At 46.8% G+C, this 22,907-nt stretch overlaps 1 protein-coding gene across 5 annotated transcripts in view; it reads right to left on the reverse strand.

The window, feature by feature from the left end:
- The window catches only part of NOS1 (nitric oxide synthase 1), a 198,683-nt gene that overhangs the window by 44,551 nt on the left and 131,225 nt on the right, over positions 1-22,907 (reverse strand). For all 5 annotated transcript variants that reach the window (XM_082416753.1, XM_082416750.1, XM_082416751.1 and 2 more), the window contains exons 4-10: positions 13,887-14,015; positions 12,426-12,571; positions 10,758-10,920; positions 9,888-9,979; positions 7,001-7,142; positions 4,456-4,595; positions 879-1,053 (exon numbers count right to left, since the gene is read on the reverse strand). In XM_082416753.1, coding sequence (XP_082272879.1) covers positions 879-1,053; positions 4,456-4,595; positions 7,001-7,142; positions 9,888-9,979; positions 10,758-10,920; positions 12,426-12,571; positions 13,887-14,015 — 987 coding nt within the window. The remainder of the gene's footprint in view (positions 1-878; positions 1,054-4,455; positions 4,596-7,000; positions 7,143-9,887; positions 9,980-10,757; positions 10,921-12,425; positions 12,572-13,886; positions 14,016-22,907) is intronic.

Raw genomic sequence — 22,907 nt, forward strand, 5'->3', positions numbered from 1 at the left:
CGATATAAACCTAACGTTTGGTTCCGAGTTCGAATTTTGCCCTGTGCTTTATTTACTGTGTGACGTAGGCTCAGCACTTAACTTCTCTGTTTCTCAGTGTCCTCTTTTGAAACAAGGCCAATCACAGCAGACTGTGGTTACAGACAACATTTGCTGACAAAACCACAGCAATCCTGACGCTTTCACCAAAGTGGAGCTCCAGGGAGCAGTCCGCCCCAGCACTCTTTAGTAGATCAGGATGACTCAGCCCTGGAGAGAATCAGAACCTCCACCCAGAAATGTACGTGGTGGGGAATCACTGCCAAGCCTTGTTTTTTAAGAAAAGAGACCAAAAATGTCCCATGTTCATCGGTCATTCTCAAAACCTTCTAACAAGGTTTGACACTGACAGGCAGTGTAGAAGAATGCTTATGAACTCGGATCGTAAAGCCAGACTGCCGGGGTGGGGGGGGGGGAAAGAAAAAAAAGCCAGACTGGGTTCACGTCCCAGCTCTGCCACTCCCTAGCTGTATGATCATGAGCTCGTTGTCATTTTAACCCTCCCAAAGGCCTCAGTCTCCTCATCTGTGAAAGGGGAATTATCACACCTGGAGGTTGTGGTAAGGATTAAATGAGCACCTAATACATGCAAAGTGCTTGCAGTGGTGTCACATAGCACATAGTACACGTACTCTTCTTCTTCTTTTTTTTTTTTTAGTACACGTACTCTTAATGCCACGGAAGCCTTCAGAAAGGCCAGGGGGCATCCCCAGAATTGCAGATTCTGTTTTAACCTCTTCCAGTTTCCAAGCCCCAAAGCTCAGCTGTGGGAAAGGACAGCTGAGCCCATCCCCTTTGCCTTCTGCTTCTGCATCATGATGACCAAGAAGGGACTTCACCTCCAGGATGTTGTATCGGGAGCTGTCACAGTAGTCGCGGACGCCAATCTCTGTGCCCATGTACCAGCCGCTGAAGGGACAGGCGCTGAACTCCAGGCCGCCGATCTCCAGGAGCATGTTTGACACAGCAGGGAGGCCGTACCACTTCAGCCCAAGGTCCTTGAACCACTCAAACCTGCGGAGAGCAGCACAGCCCAGCTCACCATGGGGCAGGAGCCTCATGGGAAGACACGCAGGTGGGATATCCTTAGTCTGGGGACGCTGAAATACCAGTGACTGACTGGGACTTACTATGCCAGAACCTAATTCCTGGGCTCATGTCAGACCTGTGGGATCACAGCTTCCACAGCTGGGGCCTGAGAATATGCACTTTAACATGTTTCCCAGGTGATCTGGATGGACATCCAGGCCTGGGAACCATTGCCTTGGGCTGCTGTTTATCTCCTAAACCCACCCTGAAGGTGAATCCAGGAGAAAGTGAGCATTACTGAGTTCCTTCTGACCTCAGGACCTTTGCACGGCAGTTCCTTCCTTCTCTTTTCCTTCTGTGCCTGTTCAGCTCTTACCCACCTTTCATTCTCAGCTAAAATGCTACTGACTCTGGGAAGCCTTCCCTTATGCCTGATCTGGGTTGGGTCAGGAAGCTTTATGCCTCTAGGTACCATAAAACTTATTTTGCAGCACGTTATTGGAATTAAGTGGTTATTTGGGTCACTGATCTTCTCCTTGAGACTGAAAGCACCATGGAGGCGGGGACCAAGTCATCTACAAAACCCAGCACAATGCCTGGCCCAGACTGGCAATAATAAACAGTATCAAATGAGTGAATGAATGAATGAATGAAGGCCAAGTTTCACCAGGGAGATTGGGTAAGTTCCCAGATATTGGGCAGTGTCAGGAGCCTCAGGACACTTGCTCCCTCTCCAGGGCCTGGACTAGGGTGAGGCAAGTAAGGCACTAGCCTTGGGTGCAAAATTTAAGGGGGCACCAACAAATCCAGGGATCAAGATCAATACTATTAATTTATTTACACAATATTCTAAATTAATTCAATGTTTTTTTAAAAAATCAAAATTAATGCAAAAAAAAAATCCATGACAAACAAAATACCAAAACTTTAAATAAAGACAGGCTCCCACCTTGCCCTAACTCGCCTCACTTGCTTCCCCCTAATTTCAGCCCTGACCTGGTCTGTATTTAAAGTTTTGATATATTTAAAAAGTTAATTTTTATTTTAAAAAATATTACATTAAAATACTATTTATCTTGATGATTGATTTTTTTTTTTTTTTGGTGCTTCCTCCATCAATTTTGCCCCTGAGGCCAGGGTCTTACTGTGGAGTTTCTTTACTCTCGAGAAGTGTAAATTCTATTTGTGCTGCTGGCCACAGCCCTCACAGCCCCATCCCGGCCCCAAATTGATTTTTTTTTTTTTTTAACATCTTTACTGGAGTATAATTGCTTTACAATGGTGTGTTAGTTTCTGCTTTATAACAAAGTGAATCAGTTATACATATACATATGCTCCCATATCTCTTCCCTCTTGCATCTCCCTCCCTCCCACCCTCCCTATCCCACCCCTCTAGGTGGTCACAAAGCACCGAGCTGATCTCCCTGTGCTATGCGGTTGCTTCCCACTAGCTATCTATTTTACATTTGGTAGTGTATATATGTCCATGCCACTCTCTCACTTTGTCACAGCTTACCCTTCCCCCTCCCCATATCCTCAAGTCCATTCTCTAGTAGGTCTGTGTCTTTATTCCTGTCTTACCACTAGGTTCTTCATGACTTTTTTTTTTTCCCTTAGATTCCATATATATGTGTTAGCATACTGTATTTGTTTTTCTCTTTCTGACTTACTTCACTCTGTATGACAGACTCTAGGTCCATCCACCTCACTACAAATAACTCCATTTCGTTTCTTTTTATGGCTGAGTAATATTCCATTGTATATATGTGCCACATCTTCTTTATCCATTCATCCGATGATGGACACTTAGGTTGCTTCCATGTCCTGGCTATTGTAAATAGAGCTGCAATGAACATTTTGGTACATGACTCTTTTTGAATTACGGTTTTCTCAGGGTATATGCCCAGTAGTGGGATTGCTGGGTTGTACGGTAATTCTATTTTTAGTTTTTTAAGGAACCTCCATACTGTTCTCCATAGTGGCTGTATCAATTTACATTCCCACCAACAGTGCAACTGGACAGGTATACGTAAAAGTATGAAATTAGAACACTCTCTAACACCATACACAAAAATAAACTCAAAATGGATTAAAGACCTAAATGTAAGGCCAGACACTATCAAACTCTTAGAGGAAAACATAGGCAGAACACTCTATGACATAAATCACAGCAAGATCCTTTTTGACCCAGCTCCTAGAGAAATGGAAATAAAAACAAAAACAAACAAATGGGACCTAATGAAACTTAAAAGCTTTTGCACAGCAAAGGAAACCATAAACAAGACCAAAAGACAACCCTCAGAATGGGAGAAAATATTTGCAAATGAAGCAACTGACAAAGGATTAATCTCCAAAATTTACAAGCAGCTCATGCAGCTCAATAACAAAAAACCAAACAACCCAATCCAAAAATGGGCAGAAGACCTAAATAGACATTTCTCCAAAGAAGATATACAGATGGCCAACAGACACACGAAAGAATGCTCAACATCATTAATCATTAGAGAAATGCAAATCAAAACTACAATGAGATATCATCTCACACTGGTCAGAATGGCCATCACCAAAAAATCTACAAACAATAAATGCTGGAGAGGGTGTGGAGAAAAGGGAACCCAAATTGATTTTGACCTTGAGCTGCATCAGGTCACATAGAGTGTTAAATGGCTCCCTCTATTTAAAATTTGTGCCCACAACGACACAGGAGGTGTTTCTGCTCTTTCAGCCCTTAGGGTTGGAAAAAGGGCAGGTCCGGGTTGATGGCTTAGGAGTGGGGTAAGGAGGGAGATTTTTTTTTTTTTAATTGAAGTATAGTTGATGTACAATATTATATAAGTTACAGGTGTACCATATAGTGATTCACAATTTTTAAAGGTTATACTCCATTTATAGTTATTATAAAATACTGGCTATCTTCCCTATGTTTTACTGTATCTCCTTGAGGTTTATTTGTTTTATACATAATAGTTTGTACCTCTTAATCCCCTACCCCTATATTGCCCCTCTCCCCTTCCCTCTCCCCACCGGAACCACAAGTTTATTCTCTATATCTGTGAGTCTGCTTCTTTTTTGTTATATTCACTAGTTTGTTGTATTTTTTAGAGTCTACATATAAGTGATATCATACAGTATTTGTCCTTCTCTATCTGACTTATAAGGAGGGAGATTTTGATTCAGAAAAGATGGTGGTCCCTAGGCTGGTGAAGGAGGAATTATTGATGTTGAGGGAGCCCACCTTGCCCTGGCCCCATGGTGAGGGTAGGAACCAAGACCCCCTTTCAGCCTCTGTCTGGGCTGGAGAGAGAGCCGGGGGGGTGCAGGGTTGGGTAGAGAGGGGCACTGGGTAAATCCACCCACCCTCACCCACCCCATGCCAGTCCCTCTTACTTGGGGTGCCTGATGGGCACTTCCAGCACCAGCTCTGGAGGAATCTGGAAGAGCTCAGGGTCATTGCCGTTGGCCTGGAGCAGGAGTGGCAGGACATCGAAGCGGCTTCTTGGGGGTTTCCAGCCCTGCTGGATGCAGATCTGCAACCAGACCCGCCAGGTCAGGCCGCCATGCCCCAGACCCTCCAGACACAACAGCCATGGGGGGAGGGGCAGAGGCCCCAGTGCAAGCCCGCCAGCAGCCCCCCTGGAGGCTCTGGGTCACGGCCACCTTCTTTATGAAGTTCTCCCTGACATCATCACGTAACTAGTATAACTTTCTGTGGTCCCACGGGACAGAAAGCAAACGTGTCCTCCAGCCCCTCACTTGGTTATGTTTTCCAGGTCTTCCCTGCCAACTGGGAACTCCCGGAGCAAGGGCTGAACTGACTCTTGCATCTGTGGTGCCCTCGCACAGGGCTGGGCACGCCTATGCACTTGCTCCGGAAGTGTTTGCATCCGGTGCCTAAGGCATGAAGAAAATGTACCAGGTTTGATGAGGGCAGATCTCTCAGAATGACCACATAAAATGCATCTGTTAGAGCAGCTATCCTATCGAAATATAAAGCGAGCCACATAGTAATTTAAAATTTTCTAGCAGCCACATTTTAAAAATTAAAACAAACAAACAAACAAACAAACAAACAAAAAAAACCCCAGAGCAAAACCAGGTGAAAATAATTTAAATAATATATCATTTTAAAAAGTTTTAATTTCAATAATATTTAATTAAATTAAATAATTATGAATTATAGCACGATATTAATTATAGTAATAGTAATTAATTATAGTAACAGTAATTTATTAATACTGTACTAAAAGCATTACTATATCAAATATTAATATCATTATGTATTAATATATATTATATATGGCATATATATAATATATATGGTATATATAATATTAATATATTAATAGTAATAATACTAATATATTAATAGTATATTTGACATTAAAATTAAATATGCAATTCATTTATTAATCCAATAAAATATAGAAATTTATAATATATAACATAATTAAACACCAACTGATTAATAATAAATTATTAAATAAATTATTAATATTAATATATTTAAAGATGTTTAAAATAAAATTAACTATATTTATTAATACAATAAGTGTATTAATTTATTAATAAATAGAAATAGATTAGCCCGATATTATCCACAATATTATTTTTCAATAGGTAATCAAGATACAAATTACTAATGAGATCTTTTCCACTCTTTTTTTGTTCTCTGTCTCTGAGACCGTGTTATTTACACTTAGGGCATGTCTCAGTTTGGACTCGCCACATTTCAAGTGGTCACTCGCTACATGCAGCCAGCGGCTGCCGTACTGGGTGAGGGGGTTTTGAAAGTTACAGTTCTGTGGTTACGTTTGGGGTGACTCTTTCTGCTGGGTTAGTAGACAGAGGAGGCACAGCAGCGTGGGTTTAGGAGAACATGTTGTGTCAGTGAGGTTTCTGGAGACAGAAGGAGAGGGAGAGGCCATGGCGTTTCTGTTCCGGCGGCCACAAGGACAAGGTCAGCCAAGTACACAGTTAGAGGTCAGCCAAGTGGAGCAGAGAGTCTGGCTGAGGCTAAAAGACACAGGTCTGACTCCTGGTCGCCCTGGTTATAGCCCCCTCCCCAGGATAATAATATTTTAATAAGAAAAGCCACTTGCAAATGAAGTCAGCAGCGATGAGGGTGTGGGGTAGCCCTTAGCCTAAGCAGCTCGCTCGTGGGGTGGAGTTTGAGGAAAGAACAAAGATAAAGCAGAATGGCTGCTGAGTGGGTGACAAATAAAAGGGGTACCAGCTCTGTGTGCGTGAGATATTCCAGGCATGGGCTCTGCCTATTATGTCTCCTGTGGGCATAGCTGGTGGAGGCTTCCAGGCCTTACCTGTGCTGTCTGTCCACATCACCACCTGGAAGGAGCCCTGGATGGGGAGAAGGTGGTATTTGTGTTCCTAGTGGCTTTTATGAACTGACTTGGGCTGCCAGCAACCGTGGAGGTACTGGAGAGTCCAGTCTGTCCAGAGAGGGGTTGGGTGGGTAGAAATGTTGTACAAGGAAATGAATGAATGAATGAAGGGTATGAGTCTGACATATTACCCAACTCAGAAGAGATGAGGCCAGACATGGCTTCCACATGTCAGTTCCTCTCCTCCCAGGGGAAGGCAGGAGATTGGAACTGTACTTCTAGCTTTTCCTCTGTTCCTTTAGTAGCCTTGGATAATGTGTTTGGCCTTGGTGAGACTCAGTCTACTCATCTGTGAAATGGGGCAATAGTTCCCATCATGAGGGTCGGGCAAGGTAATGGCATGAAAATGACCAAATGACCAGCTGTAGCAGAACCAGCAGGACTAGAGGCAAACAGAGCAGGAGCTCTGGAGATGAGTAAGCTGTACCTCACCGACCACTCTCCCTACGATAATATTAAACTAAGAGAAGTCTGTGGATAAAGACAGTTTGGGGGGAAGAGAGACCAGGGTGGGGAGGAGTGGGGGCACGCACCTCTGTGAACTCCACGCTGGCTGGATCCCCCAGGATGGAGCCGTCAGGCTGCTTGTAGCCAGCATAGCGGATGAGCTGGGAGTTCCAGACTCGAAAGTCATGCTTGCCGTCGGTCCTCTGGGGAAATATGGTGATGGCAGATCTGTGGCGGAGAGAGGGGGACGTTTCGCACCAGGGCTGGGCTTGCACTTTGGGGACATACTGGAAAAAGTGTCGTCCAGGCCAATGAGTGCATAAGGCTCAGGGCCCACGGAGCAGCTGTTGGAAGGGGAGGGACCTTGCTCTGTCTCTCCACTGGACCGCTGGGTGAGGAAGGGTGGAGGATAGGAGGCCTGGTGCCAGCTCACTGAAGGCAAGAGAATGCTTCTCTAACTGGAGACTTTCAATCTTGACTTGGGCCAGTTTTCCAGAAAGTTCTTTTGCAGCAGGTAATCCTCAGGGGAAAAAACATCAGATCCTGTTTTCCTTTTAAGAGCTCACCACTGATTCCCAGTTTCAGTCTTTCTTTTACCACCATCATTATTTATTGTCCCATTTGCTCACCCCCTGTACCACAGCAAAGTCTACAGACTTACGATTAATAAGAGATCAACTTCCATTTGTACTCATATTTATTTACTTTGAAAGAAAACTGAAGATCGCCCCTGGCCTTGCCCACCTAAATAGGCAGCTGTGAGACCGTGTACTGTTATTAAATTGTAGAAACATGTGGTTGCCTACGGAAGGCACCTCACTGGAGCCCTGCTCGTGTTTTGTTAAAAGGGAAATTGGAGTTTTGGAGAGGTGTTATAATGATGCCTTATCCTCTTTGGTACCATCAGAAGGATTGAAACAAATGGAAAGGAGAGTAATTTTTTCACGAAGTGGTTTGATATTATCTCCTGCCAGGAGCTCCTGTTACCTGGACTCATCCATTCCATCCACGGACCAAATCCTAGGCTATGGAAACCACATCCTGGTTTGTGTCAACATGGGGATGACATCATAGGTCCAACCCAATGCTCACATCTGCTCCCATTCACATCCTGCCCCTGGAACCCTGCCCTGCTGCTCCCTTGGTTGGAGTCTGTTTCTGCTGTCATGTACCCAATTTCAAGGCCCGATTCAAATTTGCTTTCTCCACACAGCATCCCCTGTCTTACCGAGTTCCCAGGGCCTCCTTTTGAGCACATTTAGGTCATACTGTCTGCACAAGACAATACTGCATTTAATACTGCAGGGAGTGGTGTGTCACACCTCGGGGTGAGTCTAGAACCCAGGCTGAAGGCGGAAGTCATATAGAGCCAAAGATGCTCTTAAAAATCTCTTAGCAAAGGTGCCATATTGGAGATGAACACAGACTGAGTAAAATTGTGAGCATTCCCCTCCAGCATTAAACCACATGGCTGTTTCTTTGGTTGAGCAGCAGATAAAGCCTGTTTGTGTTTGTTTATATATATTCAAAAAGTGTGTTTAGAAACTCCAGAATCTCACACGGTGGGGTGGGATACTTACTCTGTGTGTGGGAATGAGCCAATGGAGGACACGGAACAGGTTCACACCTCCCATCTCCCAAGTCTCCTAAGCACAATGTCGCAAAATGGCAAGTCTAATGCCCTGTACTGTTTGAGATACATCTCTCTCCCTCCCTTCATCTCCCTGGTCCACCTTCCTCCTTTATGCTTAGATAGTTTCTATACATGGTATACATTCTCTTATGGCCTCTCATTGTGTGCAGATGTGTAGTTTCAAACTTGTAAAAAAAAAAAAATTAGCCAAATATTTCATCAATAGAATATCTCCTTTAGACCCGCCCCCCCAATACAGAATTGAAAAAAGCAAAGGTGCACTGCTTACCCTGTGGACATCCCGCCCCCCATATTACCCCATCACAGCACCATTTGAAAGCTACCAAAATAACCCATAAACTCCTTGAGGCCAAGACCTTGACTGGGCCCTCCTTTAACGTTAGGATACACAGGAGGGCTCTTGATTGTTTTCTGAGGGGTAAGGTCTTTTAGGAAAAAGATCTGAATACGAATTTCCCAAGCAGGCCCTGGGCTTAAATTACAGGGTCTTTTCCTATTGGTGGGCTCAGCTGGCAAACACCATTTTCTTCTCAAGGAAGAGACTCGTCCAAGAAAGCCCATGCTTAATGCCAATAGGCCACTTTGGGGATGAGCTCAGTGTAGCCTGAGGGCTTGTGGGAATATCCCTGCAGTGGTCCTGCATGGCCCCAAGATGGGGCTGGTCCTCAGCTGCTGGGAACAGATGCAGGGGCAGGACTGAGGGAGCAGGATTAACAACTGTCACCGCCTGTCTGCGGGGCCCCAGCTGTTCCCTTCTAGCTGCTCCTCCCCCAGCTGAGACTTGGCAACGTGGAAGCCACCAGCTCACATTGGCGCCTTCCTGCCTTGGCCTGTACCCTGTGGCTTTGTTCTTCGCGGAGGGCAAGAGGAGTCCCAGGTGTGGCTCAGCTTGGTGGAAACAGAAACGGTGGTCCCCACAGCAGCGGGAAGAGAAATTGCCTTTTAAACCCAGGGAGCCTCAGAGGTGGCTCCAGGCAACAGAGCAGGAGGTGGTAAAAGCAGGTCACCACCGGCAATGGGATTTTCCTATTCCTGGGAATCTGAAACATCCCTTCCTGTTTCCGCCGTGGGTGATATTGAACTGTGGGATAAACGTGATTTTGGTTGCTGTAGTCTTGCGAACCACACGGGAGTCTGTTTCTCCCGGGACAGAAGGCACATGGTGGTTAGAACGAGGATGTCAGGCTACCTCTCTTGGCTTGACACCTGTCCCCGGGAAAAGAAGTGGAGCATTTCCTTCACAGGGGAGTGAACGCCAGACCCAAGGGTCAACGATGTGGGGGACATCAGACTCCGCTCCCCTAAGCGGGTCAGCTCACCTGAGGTTCCCTTTGTTGGTGGCATACTTGATATGGTTACAGATGTAGTTGAACATCCCGTGAGCCGTGGTACAGTCGCGGGCATCGAACACCTGCAAGGGGTATATTGTGGGAATGATCACCTCCTCCTTCCCCATTCATCACCCCCAGGGCAGGCCTCCCAATGGAGGAGTGCCCAGAGCCGCCCCCTCCCCGGCTGCTGCCCCCCCTGGAGTAGTGAGCATGTCATTACTGAGCCCCGGGCTGGGTTTTATCTTTTTTTCTACCCTAATAACTATGGCCAATCGAACCAGGAAAAATCCCCTAAAAGTAGGCATGGAGTGTACGTGAATGTAGGAAAGGGATGTGAGCAGAGGAGAGACTTTACATGGGCTGCCTGTATCTCCTCTGAGCTCCTAGGGATTAGGGGCTTAAAAATAAAACAACAACAAAAAATCAGACACCCCTCCCCCCCCACCCGAGATTGATAACTAATCTACTTCCAAAACGAAACTATTCCCTAGAGGAAAAAAAAGTCACACCAGGGGACACAGAATCTAATGCTTTTAGGGAGTAGGCAGATAATGTAAATAAGGAAAGAGAGGAGGTATAAGACAAAAGGGGCAAGTGGGGTCTGTAGTAAACTGGAGAGTATAAGCCCTACCTAGAGACATCCAATTCAATTTTTAAAAAAGATTGTTTGGGCTAAATAAGATATAAGCCAGATTCAGTCATGATCTGAGAATGTGGGACCCCATGATCACCATCTGAGAGCTCACCATAGCCACCAAGTGCCCCTGCTAGGAGCTGACCCTTTTTAAAGCTCATTCCTCCCCCCCCACCACAACCCCACCAAAGGGCTCTTCATAGTATCTGAGGCTGACTGCCCACCTGCAGCTTGGACCACTGGATCCGGCCGACGCAGCGGGAGGCATTCCTCCAGGCGTGCTTGGCCCCGTAGATGAGCTCTGTGTCCTTGAGCTGGTAGGTGCCGGTGCTTTCAATCTCCCTGTTCACCTCTTCCAGCCTCTCCATATGGGCTTTGGAGCCGAATCTGAGGGAAGAGAGAAGAGACATGGGGGCATCACCCTCTCTACTAAATTAGAGGTCGGTGGAAGGAGTGAGCTATTACAGGAGGCCAGAAGCCACAGAGTCTGGATTGATATCTGGACACAAGAGTTTGAGCATAAAGCACAGAATGGCAAACTCAAATGCCTGCAAAGGCCGGGCAGTGTACATATGACTGAACTGGCTGGCTGGGGACTGCAGCCAACAGGTGAGCCTACACCTGGTCCAAAGGGGGCAGCCCCAACTCTACTCTAGCCTGCTGTTGTCTGATAGGAATGGGGGGCCTGGTACTGCCAGATCTTCTTTCAAGAGAAACTGGAAATCTGATTTTTAAAGGGAACTCTTCTAATTTTTAAATGGTGGCAATAAACTGAATTTTAGAAAGTTAAAAAATTCTTATGAAAAGGTTCAGGCTTACAAAAAGGTATAGAGAATAATGTAATGAATACCCATGTCCCAAGCCTAAGAACCGATAAATAAATAAGAAAATATATTATAGTTCCTTGGGAACTACTCTGCACTGTAGCCCACTTTCTTTCCAGGTGTGACTGCAGTTTTGAATGTGGCATCTAGCATTCTCATGCTTTTGTTTATATTTTCGCCGCTTGTGTATCTATCCCCTAAATCACGTATAGTATTTTTCTGCATGTTTAAAAAGTTGATGTAAATGGGGCTGTCCTGAATGTATCCTTCTACAACCTGTCCTTTTTTTCCTTTGCTCAAAGTTATTTAGGAGCTTCATTTCCATGAACATGCAGAGTTTTCACCTGTTTGTGTTCACAGCTGTATAGTATTCCATTACAGAAAATGCCACAGTTTACTTACACATTCTCCTATCAATGGAGTTGAGATTGTTTCCAGTTGGCTCTTAATTTTTTTTCCTATTCTAACAATGTTTCAGTGAACATTCTTTTTTTAAAAATTTATTTATTTATTTATTTATGGCTGTGTTGGGTCTTCGTTTCTGTGCGAGGGCTTTCTCTAGTTGCAGCAAGTGAGGGCCACTCTTCATTGCGGTGCGCGGGCCTCTCATTATCGCGGCCTCTCTTGTTGCGGAGCACAGGCTCCAGACACGCAGGCTCAGTAATTGTGGCTCACGGGCCTAGCTGCTCCGTGGCATGTGGGATCTTCCCAGACCAGGGCTCGAACCCGTGTCCCTTGCATTAGCAGGCAGATTCTCAACCACTGCGCCACCAGGGAAGCCTCAGTGAACATTCTTATGCAGGCCTTCTTGTGAAAAAGTGTGAGAGTTTCTTTAGGGAATATACCCAGGCGTGGAATTGCTTGAAAAGTTTCAAATTTAAGCAACACTTTGCAGGCTAAACAAAAACACTTCTAGGGGCCAGATCTGGCCCTTGGGCCACCAGTTTTTGACCTCTGTGCATGGCAGGCAGAGGCCTTATGCTCAGGTCTTGGTTCAACTGTCTGCACAGTTGGACCTGAAGTCTTTGTACCCAGTACCCGGTCTTCCCAGTGTAGACATGAACTTGCCTTTTAATTGATGAGTAGTACTGATCAATAAACTCTTTGGCAAGAGGGAAGAGATGCTCTTTTGTGCGGACGTCTTCAGGCCTTCGTACTTGCTGAGAAGGAAGCATGATGGACCCCATACAGATGTGCTCGGTGCATCCCGTTCCCTGGAAGGAAAAGAGATTTGGGCTATTACTTCGTTTCACCCAACTGTGGCACGTGTAGGGTTGTGGACCTGGATCTGACATTCGTGGTGGAGTTTCCCTGGCTTTAATTCCCAAAGCGGATTTCTCACATACCAGCTTTTAATCACTGTTGGACCTGGTTATCAGCCCAGGTAAGGAAAGGATAAGCAGCATTTTAAGGTTCTGAATGTGTTTGCTCTACTTAACTGGGGGGGGAGAGGGGCTTTGTGACTGCCATTCCCTGGGAAGCAGAACCATTGGTGCTGAATCCCCAAATATTTTTTTGATCCCATGTTGATCAAGAAGGAGCTAGTAGAGTGATTATAGTAACTTGTTAGAATGTGTCTGTGGGATGTTGATTGCAGAACATAGCCCTAATTCTTCCCCTCCCTGTATTCACACCCTTTGCTCTGTGACTTTACAGCAATTCTCATCAAGAGGTAAAGCCTCTTCCCTCTCCTTTTGAATCTGGGCTGGTTTGGGCTGATAGAATATGGCAGAAGTGACACTGTGCCCATTCTGAGTCTAGACCTCAAGAGATCTTACACGTTTCTGCTCATTCTCTCAGGACACTGCAAGCAGCATGTGAAGGAGACCAAGCTAGCTTGCTGGAGGATGAGAGGCCGCATGGAGCAGAGCTGAGTTATCCCAACCAGGGCCATCCTAGACCAGCCTGCCGAGAGCTGACCCCTCAGATGATCGCAGAAGCATAAAATCAGCAGAACCACGCAGCCAATCTGTAGGCTTTTGGAAAATAATAAGTGGTGGTTGTTTTAGGTCACTAATTTTGGGGGAAGTTTGTTACACTCCAATAGCTAACTGATACAACATTCCTCCAAGAGGTCCATTTTTCAGAACAACGTAAAACAATAGATTGGTTGATTGACTTAAAAATATATAAAATTTAGAGGACAAACTGAAGACCAAGAAGGGTTTGTCCAAAACTCCATCAGTGGTCGGATTGTGTGAGAGAAAAAGAATGTACTTAGAACCAGCAACTCCCCTTTTGAGTACAAGGGACACAAATAAAAAGTATTTGCACAAGTAAGTATCCACCAGTGGTTCTCAAATGGGGGTGAATTTCCCACCCAGGGGACATCTGGTAATGTCTGAAGACATATTTGGTTGTCACAACTTGGTAGGGGGGGGGTACTGGCATCTGGTTGGCACAGGTCAGGGGTGATGCTCAACATCCTATAATGCACAGGTTGGTCCCCACGATAAGCACTACCCAGTCCCATGTGTGGATATTGCTGGGGCTGAGAAACCCTGGTCTCCCCCTTGCTGGGGTACTCACCAACGTGCTCTTGAGGTGGAGGGTGTCAGAGAGAACCACATCGGTCTCCCAGTTCTTGACCTTGAGGAAGCGAGGGCACTTGGAGGGGCTGCCATTCTTTATGGGAGACTGTTTTCCCGAGGCAGGGGGCTGGAGGAGAGAAGAAAGATGAGATATTATGTATTTGAGGGCACTGGAAGATTGTTTCCACTGGGATGGGGAGAGGTGATGCTCTTCTTGGAATCTGTCGCCAGTCACCAACTGTCTGTGACTCTCTGGGATGGACACATACAAGGTAGCTGGGAACCTGGCCCCTCTTCCAAGGAGGCACCGTGGAAGAATGTTTCAGGTTCTATTCTGGGGAGAGGGGTCAGGAACACAAAGGTGGTCTCTCTGGCGTCTAGCACAGGGTCTGGCACATAGCAGGGACTTAATGAAAGTTTGTGGAATGAATAAGTGACTGAAAGAGCATTGTCAGTCTCTTCAAATGATAACAGCCCTCAGGGCGGAGGAATCAAACCTGAGGCTGGGTCAAGTGACTTGGATTTCTGGGCCTTCCTGCCATAGACCGAACTCACCATTTCGGGCAAGTACTGGGAAAACAAAAAGTTTATGTGAGAAAGGTTTAAAGCATAGACTACTTCCCCCGATTTCAGGTTTCTGCTTTTCAAAAAGCCAAACGTGTCCCTGCCTCAGGCCTTTGCACTTACTGTTCTCTCCATCTTGAATGTCTTCAGTGCTCCATTTATCTTCACCTCTGTGAGCAAACTGTCCAGTAGGTGAGCGGGGATAAGCCTGGGCTGACAAATGTTGGCCCATCCATTTTGAACTTCATCAATAAGGATCACATTCTGTCTTGGGTGTTTCTGAGTGGTCGTCTACCTGCCTGGGCAGAGGTGTGCTCGTGCATCAGACAACCATCAGCAACTCTAAGGGACAGGCAGCAGGCACCCCCTGATGCAACAACTGAGCAAGGGAGGGGAGAAGATGAGACAATGTTGCATCACTCAGGCCAAAGAGTAGAGCAGTGGGCAGTGACCTTGAGGCAGGGCGTTCACACATTCAAATTGTATTTATTGAGCACCTACTATGTGCTAGACACTGTTAGGCATTGGGGACACTGAGGTGAACAAGGCAGTCCGGATCCTTGTCCTTCTGGAGCATCGTTTTGGGAGAAGCAGAGATAAATCATAAGTACACTAATACGTGGATGATATAAGTTCAGGTGGTGATAAGAATATAATATAGAGGGAGGTAATGGTGACAAAGTGGAGGGGAAAGAGGCAAGTGCAAAGACCCTGAGGTAAGGATGAGCTTGCTCAGTTCAAAGGACCAGCAAGGAGGCCAGTGTGGCTGGAGTGGATGAGTGAGGATGAGTACAAGGAGATGAAGTCAGAAAGGAGGCAGGGTCCACGTCTCATCAGCTTGGAGGTGCTCAGGCTGGCAGGGAGCTGTGAATTAGGATTAAATCAGGTTAAGCCTAGGACAGAAATCACAGGGAACTCTGAAGGACAACTACTGAAAACCAGCATTCAATGAGCACTTGCTATGTTCCAAGCAACATCATCCCCATTTTACAGATGAGGAAACTGAGGCACAGACAGGTTAACTAAGTTGCCTAAGACCACAGAGCTAGAAAGCTGGAGTCAGGAGTCAAAGCCTGGCAGTCTAGCCTTTGAAACCATGCCCTTAACTGTTTGACTATCCTGCCTCTTGACGATCATGCACGATTCACTCATTCATTCATTCATTCAACACATGTTTACTGAATATCTCCTATGTGCCAGGCAAGTCAGTAAGGGCCAGGTCTACAGTGACAAACATACAGATGTGATCTGTGCCCTCATGGAGTTCACAGTCCAATGGGGATGGTGATTTAATGAACCATTATAATTGAGTGAAGTGGGTGCCATAACACGGGACGTTGGCAGTGTGTAGGGGGCTGTGGAAGCACACAGAAGAGGTGCCTGACCCAGAGTATTTGACTTCTAAGTCAAGATCCGAAGGATAAGTAGGTGTTAACCACGCAAAGAAGTGGGAGCACAGTCTTGCCGGCAGAGAAGTGAGAGGCATAGCCACCTTTCCGGCCAAGGAAGAGGAGCTCTGTGCTAAAGCGTCCATGCTGCCATGTTGGAGTCTGGGGAACAGGAGGCAGGTGACAGCATGCCACTGCTAAAGATCTCGCCGGAACAGTGCAGGGAGAAATGGCAGAGAACAGAAGGAAGGTACTATGACGCGTGATCTTCCACACCTCCCTGCTCTGGCCGGACCCAGTCATCCCCAGTGGCTCCCACCTCAGTGTTGGGCACCACCACCCATCCACCACCTGCGCATATGCCACAGGGAGGAACTTCCTGGGCGTCATCCTCTTTATCTCCCACACCCAATCCATCCCTGACTCCCATCCATTTTAGCCTTCTAAATAACTCTAGAATCCATTTGGTCCCCTTTCTCTCCATCTACTGGCCAGCACCCTGTCCAAGCCTCCATCAACTTTCATTGGGGTGATTGCAACAGCCTCCTAAATGTTAGCCATTCTTCATCACTACTGGTGTCATTATTCTGCTACTAGTAAAACTTGTAGTCCTGTTACAACGGCTACTGCTATAAGCGTTACTACTGTACTGCCACCCCGGCAGCAGGAGAATGATATGGGTGAATTCCCTAATAGGGAATAGGCAGAGTCCCTATTTGCCCCTCTATCCTGCTAAACTCTTAAGTTATTTTACTTATGTCCCCACGGGAAGCCACGTCCAAACTCCACTTCCTTGGAAGGCCTGTCCAGACAACCTCAACTTCTCTATTTCGGATTCTGTTTCCACTCCTGTGTCTTCCAGCAGATGTTCAGGTGATGGAGGTCACCTCTGGGAAGGTCTTTGTGGTGACAAATTCCTCTGATTGTGCCGACGACCTGCATCCTTGAGAAAATAAAATCCTACCTTGCCCGCGTGGGAGGCACCCCAGCCGTCCTGCCTAGGCAGGGCGTCACTTAGCCCGTTTAGAAACTCTCTCTCTGAACACCCTGGAGGTTGAGGAGCAGCTGGAATCCCACAGTGGGGATAACAGACATGGTGTTGCCGGTGGGGTCGGGCCCAGGACCCGTGGAGGTGACAGGAGGGCAGGAGGGCGGGGAAGAGAGGGGTGGGGCGTGGCCGGTGGGCAGGCAGCCGGCAGCAATCATTGGCAGGGCGGAGGGAGTGCGATAACAGGCAGTAAAAGAGGCCATGCGCTGAGGGTCCAGATGTGCGAGGGGTGGTCATTGCGAGACAAGTAATTGGGGGCCCAGGCGCGAGGTGTGCCATTCTGCACCCCAGGCTGTGTGAACTGCCCACTTGAAACCAGGCATTAGGAGGCCTCTGGCAGGGCTGTTGTACTTGGGCTTTGATGTTTTAATTAGCCAGCAGTAAAATTAGCTGACTCAGGAGGGGACAAATGGGGAGATTAATATAGCAGTCAGGGGCCTGCATGGGGGATGCAAATGACTTTTCTGAGTGGGGACCTTAGCTAAAAATTCAGATTAGTGGCACTTGTGGGTTGTTAAGCTGGGAATGGGGCACAAGTGGACTTTGGGCTGTGGCTGTGTGTGTTTGTTTCTGGATTTGCATCTGGGGTAGACAATGGAAGCTTTTCAGGTCTCGGGAGACACTGATTCGATTTCAGTGGGTTCTATGGGAGGGCTCCTCGATGCCTGTTCCTAAATTTGCAAAGGAGGCTCTGAGCTCCTGGGCATTTCAAAGGCTTTGTCAACACCTCTTTGCTTGGGGAGCCTGCAGAGAGGCCCTGAGGAAATGGAAGGAAATGATCTCGCAACCCAAGAGGAGACAGCAGGTGAGGTCATGTCAGCCTGGGGCCCTGAGCCAGGAATTCAGCTTGTAGGAGCCCCGGCACCCTCATTCCTTGCCCCTTTCCTTCCCTCCCTGCTTTCTCTCTTCAACAAATACACACTGAATACGTACTGTATGCCAGGGACTTGTGTTCTAGGCCCTACAGTGATCCCCATTCTCTTGGGAGAAGCATCTTCTAGCTGCATGCTCTGAAGCAGGGGTTTGCAAACTGTGGCCCCGTGGGCCAAATTTGGTCTACCATCTATTTTGGTACAGCCCATGGACTAAGAATGGTCTTCCCATTTTAAACTTGTTGAATAAAAAAGTCAAAAGAAGGATAATGTCCCGTGACAGGTGAAAGTTACATGAAGTTTGAATTTCAGTGTCTGTGAATAAAGTTTTATTGGCACACAGCCAACCTTGTTTGTTTCCATCTTGTCTACGGCTGCTTTTGCAATACAAGGGTAGAGTGGGGAAGTTGTGATGGAGACTAAGATGGGATGGCCCACAAAGCCAAAAATATTTCCTATCCTCTCCTTTACCGAAAAAGTTTGCAGACTCCTGATTTGAAGGATTAAATTCCGGTGGCTGAAAGCTAACCTATCTTACTTATGTCTCCATCCACTTAAACATTGCTGAGTCAGAGATCACTCCTGATCATTCTTTAAAACAGCGCCCCATCCTTGTTACTCTCTGTCCCTTTATCATGCTTTATTTTTATTCATAGCACTTATCACTGCCTGTAGTTTGTGAGTGTATATGTATTTGCACATGAATGTACGTAGTTATACCTCTTTATCTTATATAGATTTACATATATCTTTATAGATGTTTAGATATAGATACAGTTTTTTGCCTACTCACCATCCACTTTGCTCTTTCGCCAGTCTCTAGACCGGTGCCCAGCACACACTACGTGTTCAACAACATGTTCATCTGAGGTCTGCTATGGACTGAATTGTATCCTCTCGAATTCATATGTTGAAGCTCTCATTCCCATTGTGATATATTTGGAGATAGGGCTTTTAGAAGGTACTTAAGGTTAAATGAAGTTATAAGGGCAGGACCCTAATCTGATAGGATTAGTGGTCTCATAAGAAGAGGAAGAGAGATCCGCTCTCTCTCTCTTTCCCTGTGTGCACAGGCTGTGTAAGGTGGGTGTCTGCAAAACAGGAAGAGAGCCCTCACCAAACGCGACCATGCTGGCACCACCCTCCAGAACTGTGAGAAATAACTTTCTGTTGTTTAAGCTGCTGAGTCTGTGGTTGCTGTTTTGGCAGCTTGAGCTGTTTAATAGAAGGTCTAAATGCATTTCAAATTGTAAAGCAATTATACTCCAATAAAGATGTTTAAATAAATAAATAAATGCAGTTCAAAACTGTGGAGTTCCTTAAATGCTAAGCCAAAGACTTGGGCCTTGATTTAGCAGACAGTGGAGAAGCTGCCTTATGGAGGGGGTGGCATTATCGAAGCTGAATTTTAGGAAATATGTGACTGCTGGGACTACAGGAGGGAGAGGGTGAAGGCTCAGAGACCCAGGGGGGCGCTGCTGCACCAGTGCAGGGGAGGGGCCAGGAGGGTGCAAAATACAGTTGCAGGAGCAGACGACAGGAAGGGAGGAGATGGGAGCTGGGGTGCCAGAAGCAGGACAAGAGCCTTGTAGCATGAGAGGATGGGAGGGGAAAGAACAAAGTCAACAATGACTTGGAGGCTTCCGGTCTAGGTAAGTGGGAGGATGTGAGCCTTTTAGCAGACGTTGGGAAGTAAGGAGTGGGAGTGGGGGGGAACATGGAGGGAGGATATTAAGGCAGGAAGATAGACGTTAGACATCAGAATCTGGCAGATCTAGAAATAGAGGCCGGGCACCCTGCCCTCCTCCGATCGTGGGCTGTCACAGCCAGGAGCCTCACAGTGAAACCGGGACAAGAGCTTGACAGCAGGGAGGGGGGTGCCTGCCAGACACAGAACATATTAGGAACAGTTAGGAGTTGAACTGTGTTCTCCCAATTCATACCCTGATGCCCTAACCCCAGGACCTCAAAATGTGACCTTATTTGGAGTCTTTAAAGAGGTAATTAAGTTAAAATTAGGTCATTAAGGTGGCCTTAATCCAATATGACTGGTGACCTTACAAAAAGGGGAAATTAGGAGGCAGACACGTATACAGGGAGAGCGCCATGTGAACACGAAGACCGTCATCTACAAGCCAGGGACAGGGGCCTGGAGCAGCTCCTTCCCTCACAGCCCTCAGAAGGAACTAACCCCGTAGCCACCTTGATCTCAGACTTCTGGTTTCCAGATTCTGAGATAATAAATTCCTGTTGTTTAAGCCACCCAGTTTGTGGTGCTTCCTCCTGAAAACAGCTCTAGGAAACGAATCTAGGAGCTGAGGCCCAAACCTGTACAAAACAAGTAAGTTCTCGTTCTTTCACCGTTGGTGTCAGGGCCAGCTCCGCCCTCACAGGCCTGCAGCAACTTGCCCTGCTTGGCTTGCTCTAAAATGAGGGCAGCACGCTGGGGCTGAGCCGGGCAGCGGGCCATCCGAACCAGGGCCTGGATGCCACACCCCAGGCTGCGGCCCCTTAGCTGCAGCCCCAGGCGGCACTGTTCCAAATCTGTGGGTACCACCGCTCAGAGCAGCAAGTATAACCCGGTTGGGAGCTGTGGCAGCTCAGTTTCTAGAACCACGGGCCCGCAAACCAGCAGGTACACACCCAGCCGTGCAATTTAAAAATTGCTACTTATAAAATTTAACCAACAGTGTTAAGTACCTTGGAGTATAATTTCCTTGTAGCGTATTCAAAGCATGATTTCTAAAGTGATTCATTCTTTATAATAACTCCACAGAAGCTTGAAATGGCTTATTCTTTCCCCACTCTCTCTCTTTCCCCCTGATTCAGTGGTCCGTGTTCTGTAGTTTGTGGAGGTTGATTACGGAAGGGGGTGCTTGGGAGTCACACTCGTCACAGTTTAGGTTCACAGACAAGGGCCTCTGGAGGTGAGGGTTTGTTTCTGGTTTTGTTTTTGGCCCTGCAGCGCTGCCTGTGGGATCTTAGTTCCCCGACCAGGGACTGAACCCGCGCCTCCTGCAGTGGAATCAGGGAGTCCTAACCATTGGACCACCAGCGAAGTCCCAAGGGGTTTTGAAGTTAGCTTGCTGTTGCTTTCTCCAAATGAGGTGATGTTTGTAGTCACGATGATCTCACAAGATGATCAGGATATTAGACAACTTTAAACTTGGTCCCATTGCCAGACCAGAATGTACATGTGCGCTATGAATTAATTTTGAGAAATCCTGTAATTAATTATCTTGTGGCCCATCCCTATTATATTGCATTGTACTGTGTGTGTTTATTAAAAGCGTTAACTTGCTAAATGTAAATATTTAAAATGCACAACAAGCTTGGTGATCACGTTTTCGACTTTTTACCTTTTAAACATCCTGAGACCGTCAGAAAATCGAAGTGGGGTGGGGCTCTGTGGACTTCCGAGAATCTCCGTGTGAAGGTGGCTTTGGCTGCTGATACCCATTTGTAAATAGAGGAGGAAGAAATGACTTTGACCCAACTCGGTCTATCTGGGGAAAGAATCTGAATACAGTTTGATGCAATAAATGAGCATACAGAGTGGAGTCACTGATTCCTGAGCTAGGACGTCATTGTCCTACACGGACAACACTCAAACAGCTTGCATTGAATATATTCACTATTAAAACAAACAGCTAACAAAATAACGTGCAGGGCTTCCCTGGTGGCGCAGTGGTTGGGAATCCACCTGCCAATGCAGGGGACACGGGTTCGAGCCCTGGTCCAGGAAGATCCCACATGCTGTGGAGCAAGTAAGCCCGGGCGCCACAACTACTGAGCCTGCGCTCTAGAACCTGTGCTCCGCAACAAGAGAAGCCACCGCAATGAGAAGCCTGCACATCGCAACGAAGAGTAGCCCCCGCTCGCCGCAACTAGGGAAAGCCCGCGTGCAGCAACGAAGACCCAACACAGCCAAAGATAAATAAATAAATAAATAAATAAATAAATTTATTTTTAAAAAATGTGGAAATTCCAGCAGGGCTGAACCCGGACACCCGTCAATATAGGCCCCACTTCCTGGTTCCACCCTGGCTCAGACCACCTACAGCAGCAGGTCATAGAAGGCTGGTCCCTTGACTAAGTGACCTAGGAAGACCCTGGAGGTCACTGAGCAGGTGATGGTCTGGGTGGAGGGATGTGAAACATCAGCAAGATTTGGATTCTGCCGCCACTGGGAACTGAGGGACTCTGTTCAGTATAAATTCCTGGAAAGCATCCTTTGCGCCCTGTTTGAGGGCAATCCAGGAATCCCTGGTGACTCGAGGAAGTGGGACGGGGGTATTGAACATGCTTTGGGGAAAATCCAACCTGAGTGTCTCACTTTGGTCGTGAGCCAGATCAAGGCAAAGGATACCTGGCCCGATAGAGTTGGGGGCAGAAATGGGTCTAATTGCAACTTATATTAGGGATTTGGGGGCACTTTCCCACAGAGAGAAACTAACCTCAAAACATAAGAGGTTTCTCAAGTGCTTAGAGACAGGCTTAGGGAACGGAGTAATCAACAGGCCCCCCAGGAAGGTATCCTGAATGCAGCCAGTGGAATCTGCTAGAGCCAGCCAGGCGGGCTCTGCGGGGAACATCTGCTCATGAGTCTACGAAACCGCAACTATCACAGTGTGATAACTGCTGTGTGTGTGTCTGTGTCTGGAGCTTGTCTTGAGAGTGGTTGTTTCTGGAGGTTGAGGCAAATACTCGGGAAAAGATGACGTCTAGGCTCTGAACTCAAGGGCCGTGATCATTCCAATTTCATTTCGAGTGACATTCAGTAAATGCCTATTCTGTGCCTCACCCAGGCTAGGCCACTGCATATCCACTGGTTCATGGACTCCTCATGGTAACCCATTTTTCAGATGAGGAAATGGAGGCTCTGAGAAGTAAACTGACTATCCCCAAATTAACAACTGATAGGCCACAGAGCTGGGCCTGGAATCCAGGCCCTTGATGTTTCCTTTTTTTCCATCTAGGTCTTATTGCTCCCTTCTTTGTGTATTCCTAGAGCTTGGCCCCAGGAGGTAAATGCCATACACAACATTGATTTGAACGATTGACAAGGATGACGATGTCGTCGTAAAGGGAAAGAGATGCGGCTTTGTCACCAACACTCAGTGGGTGGTCGCTTTCCCTTTCTGGGC

Source organism: Balaenoptera physalus (assembly GCF_965194825.1).
Source record: "Balaenoptera physalus genome assembly, chromosome: 12".
Lineage (NCBI taxonomy): Eukaryota > Metazoa > Chordata > Mammalia > Artiodactyla > Balaenopteridae > Balaenoptera > Balaenoptera physalus.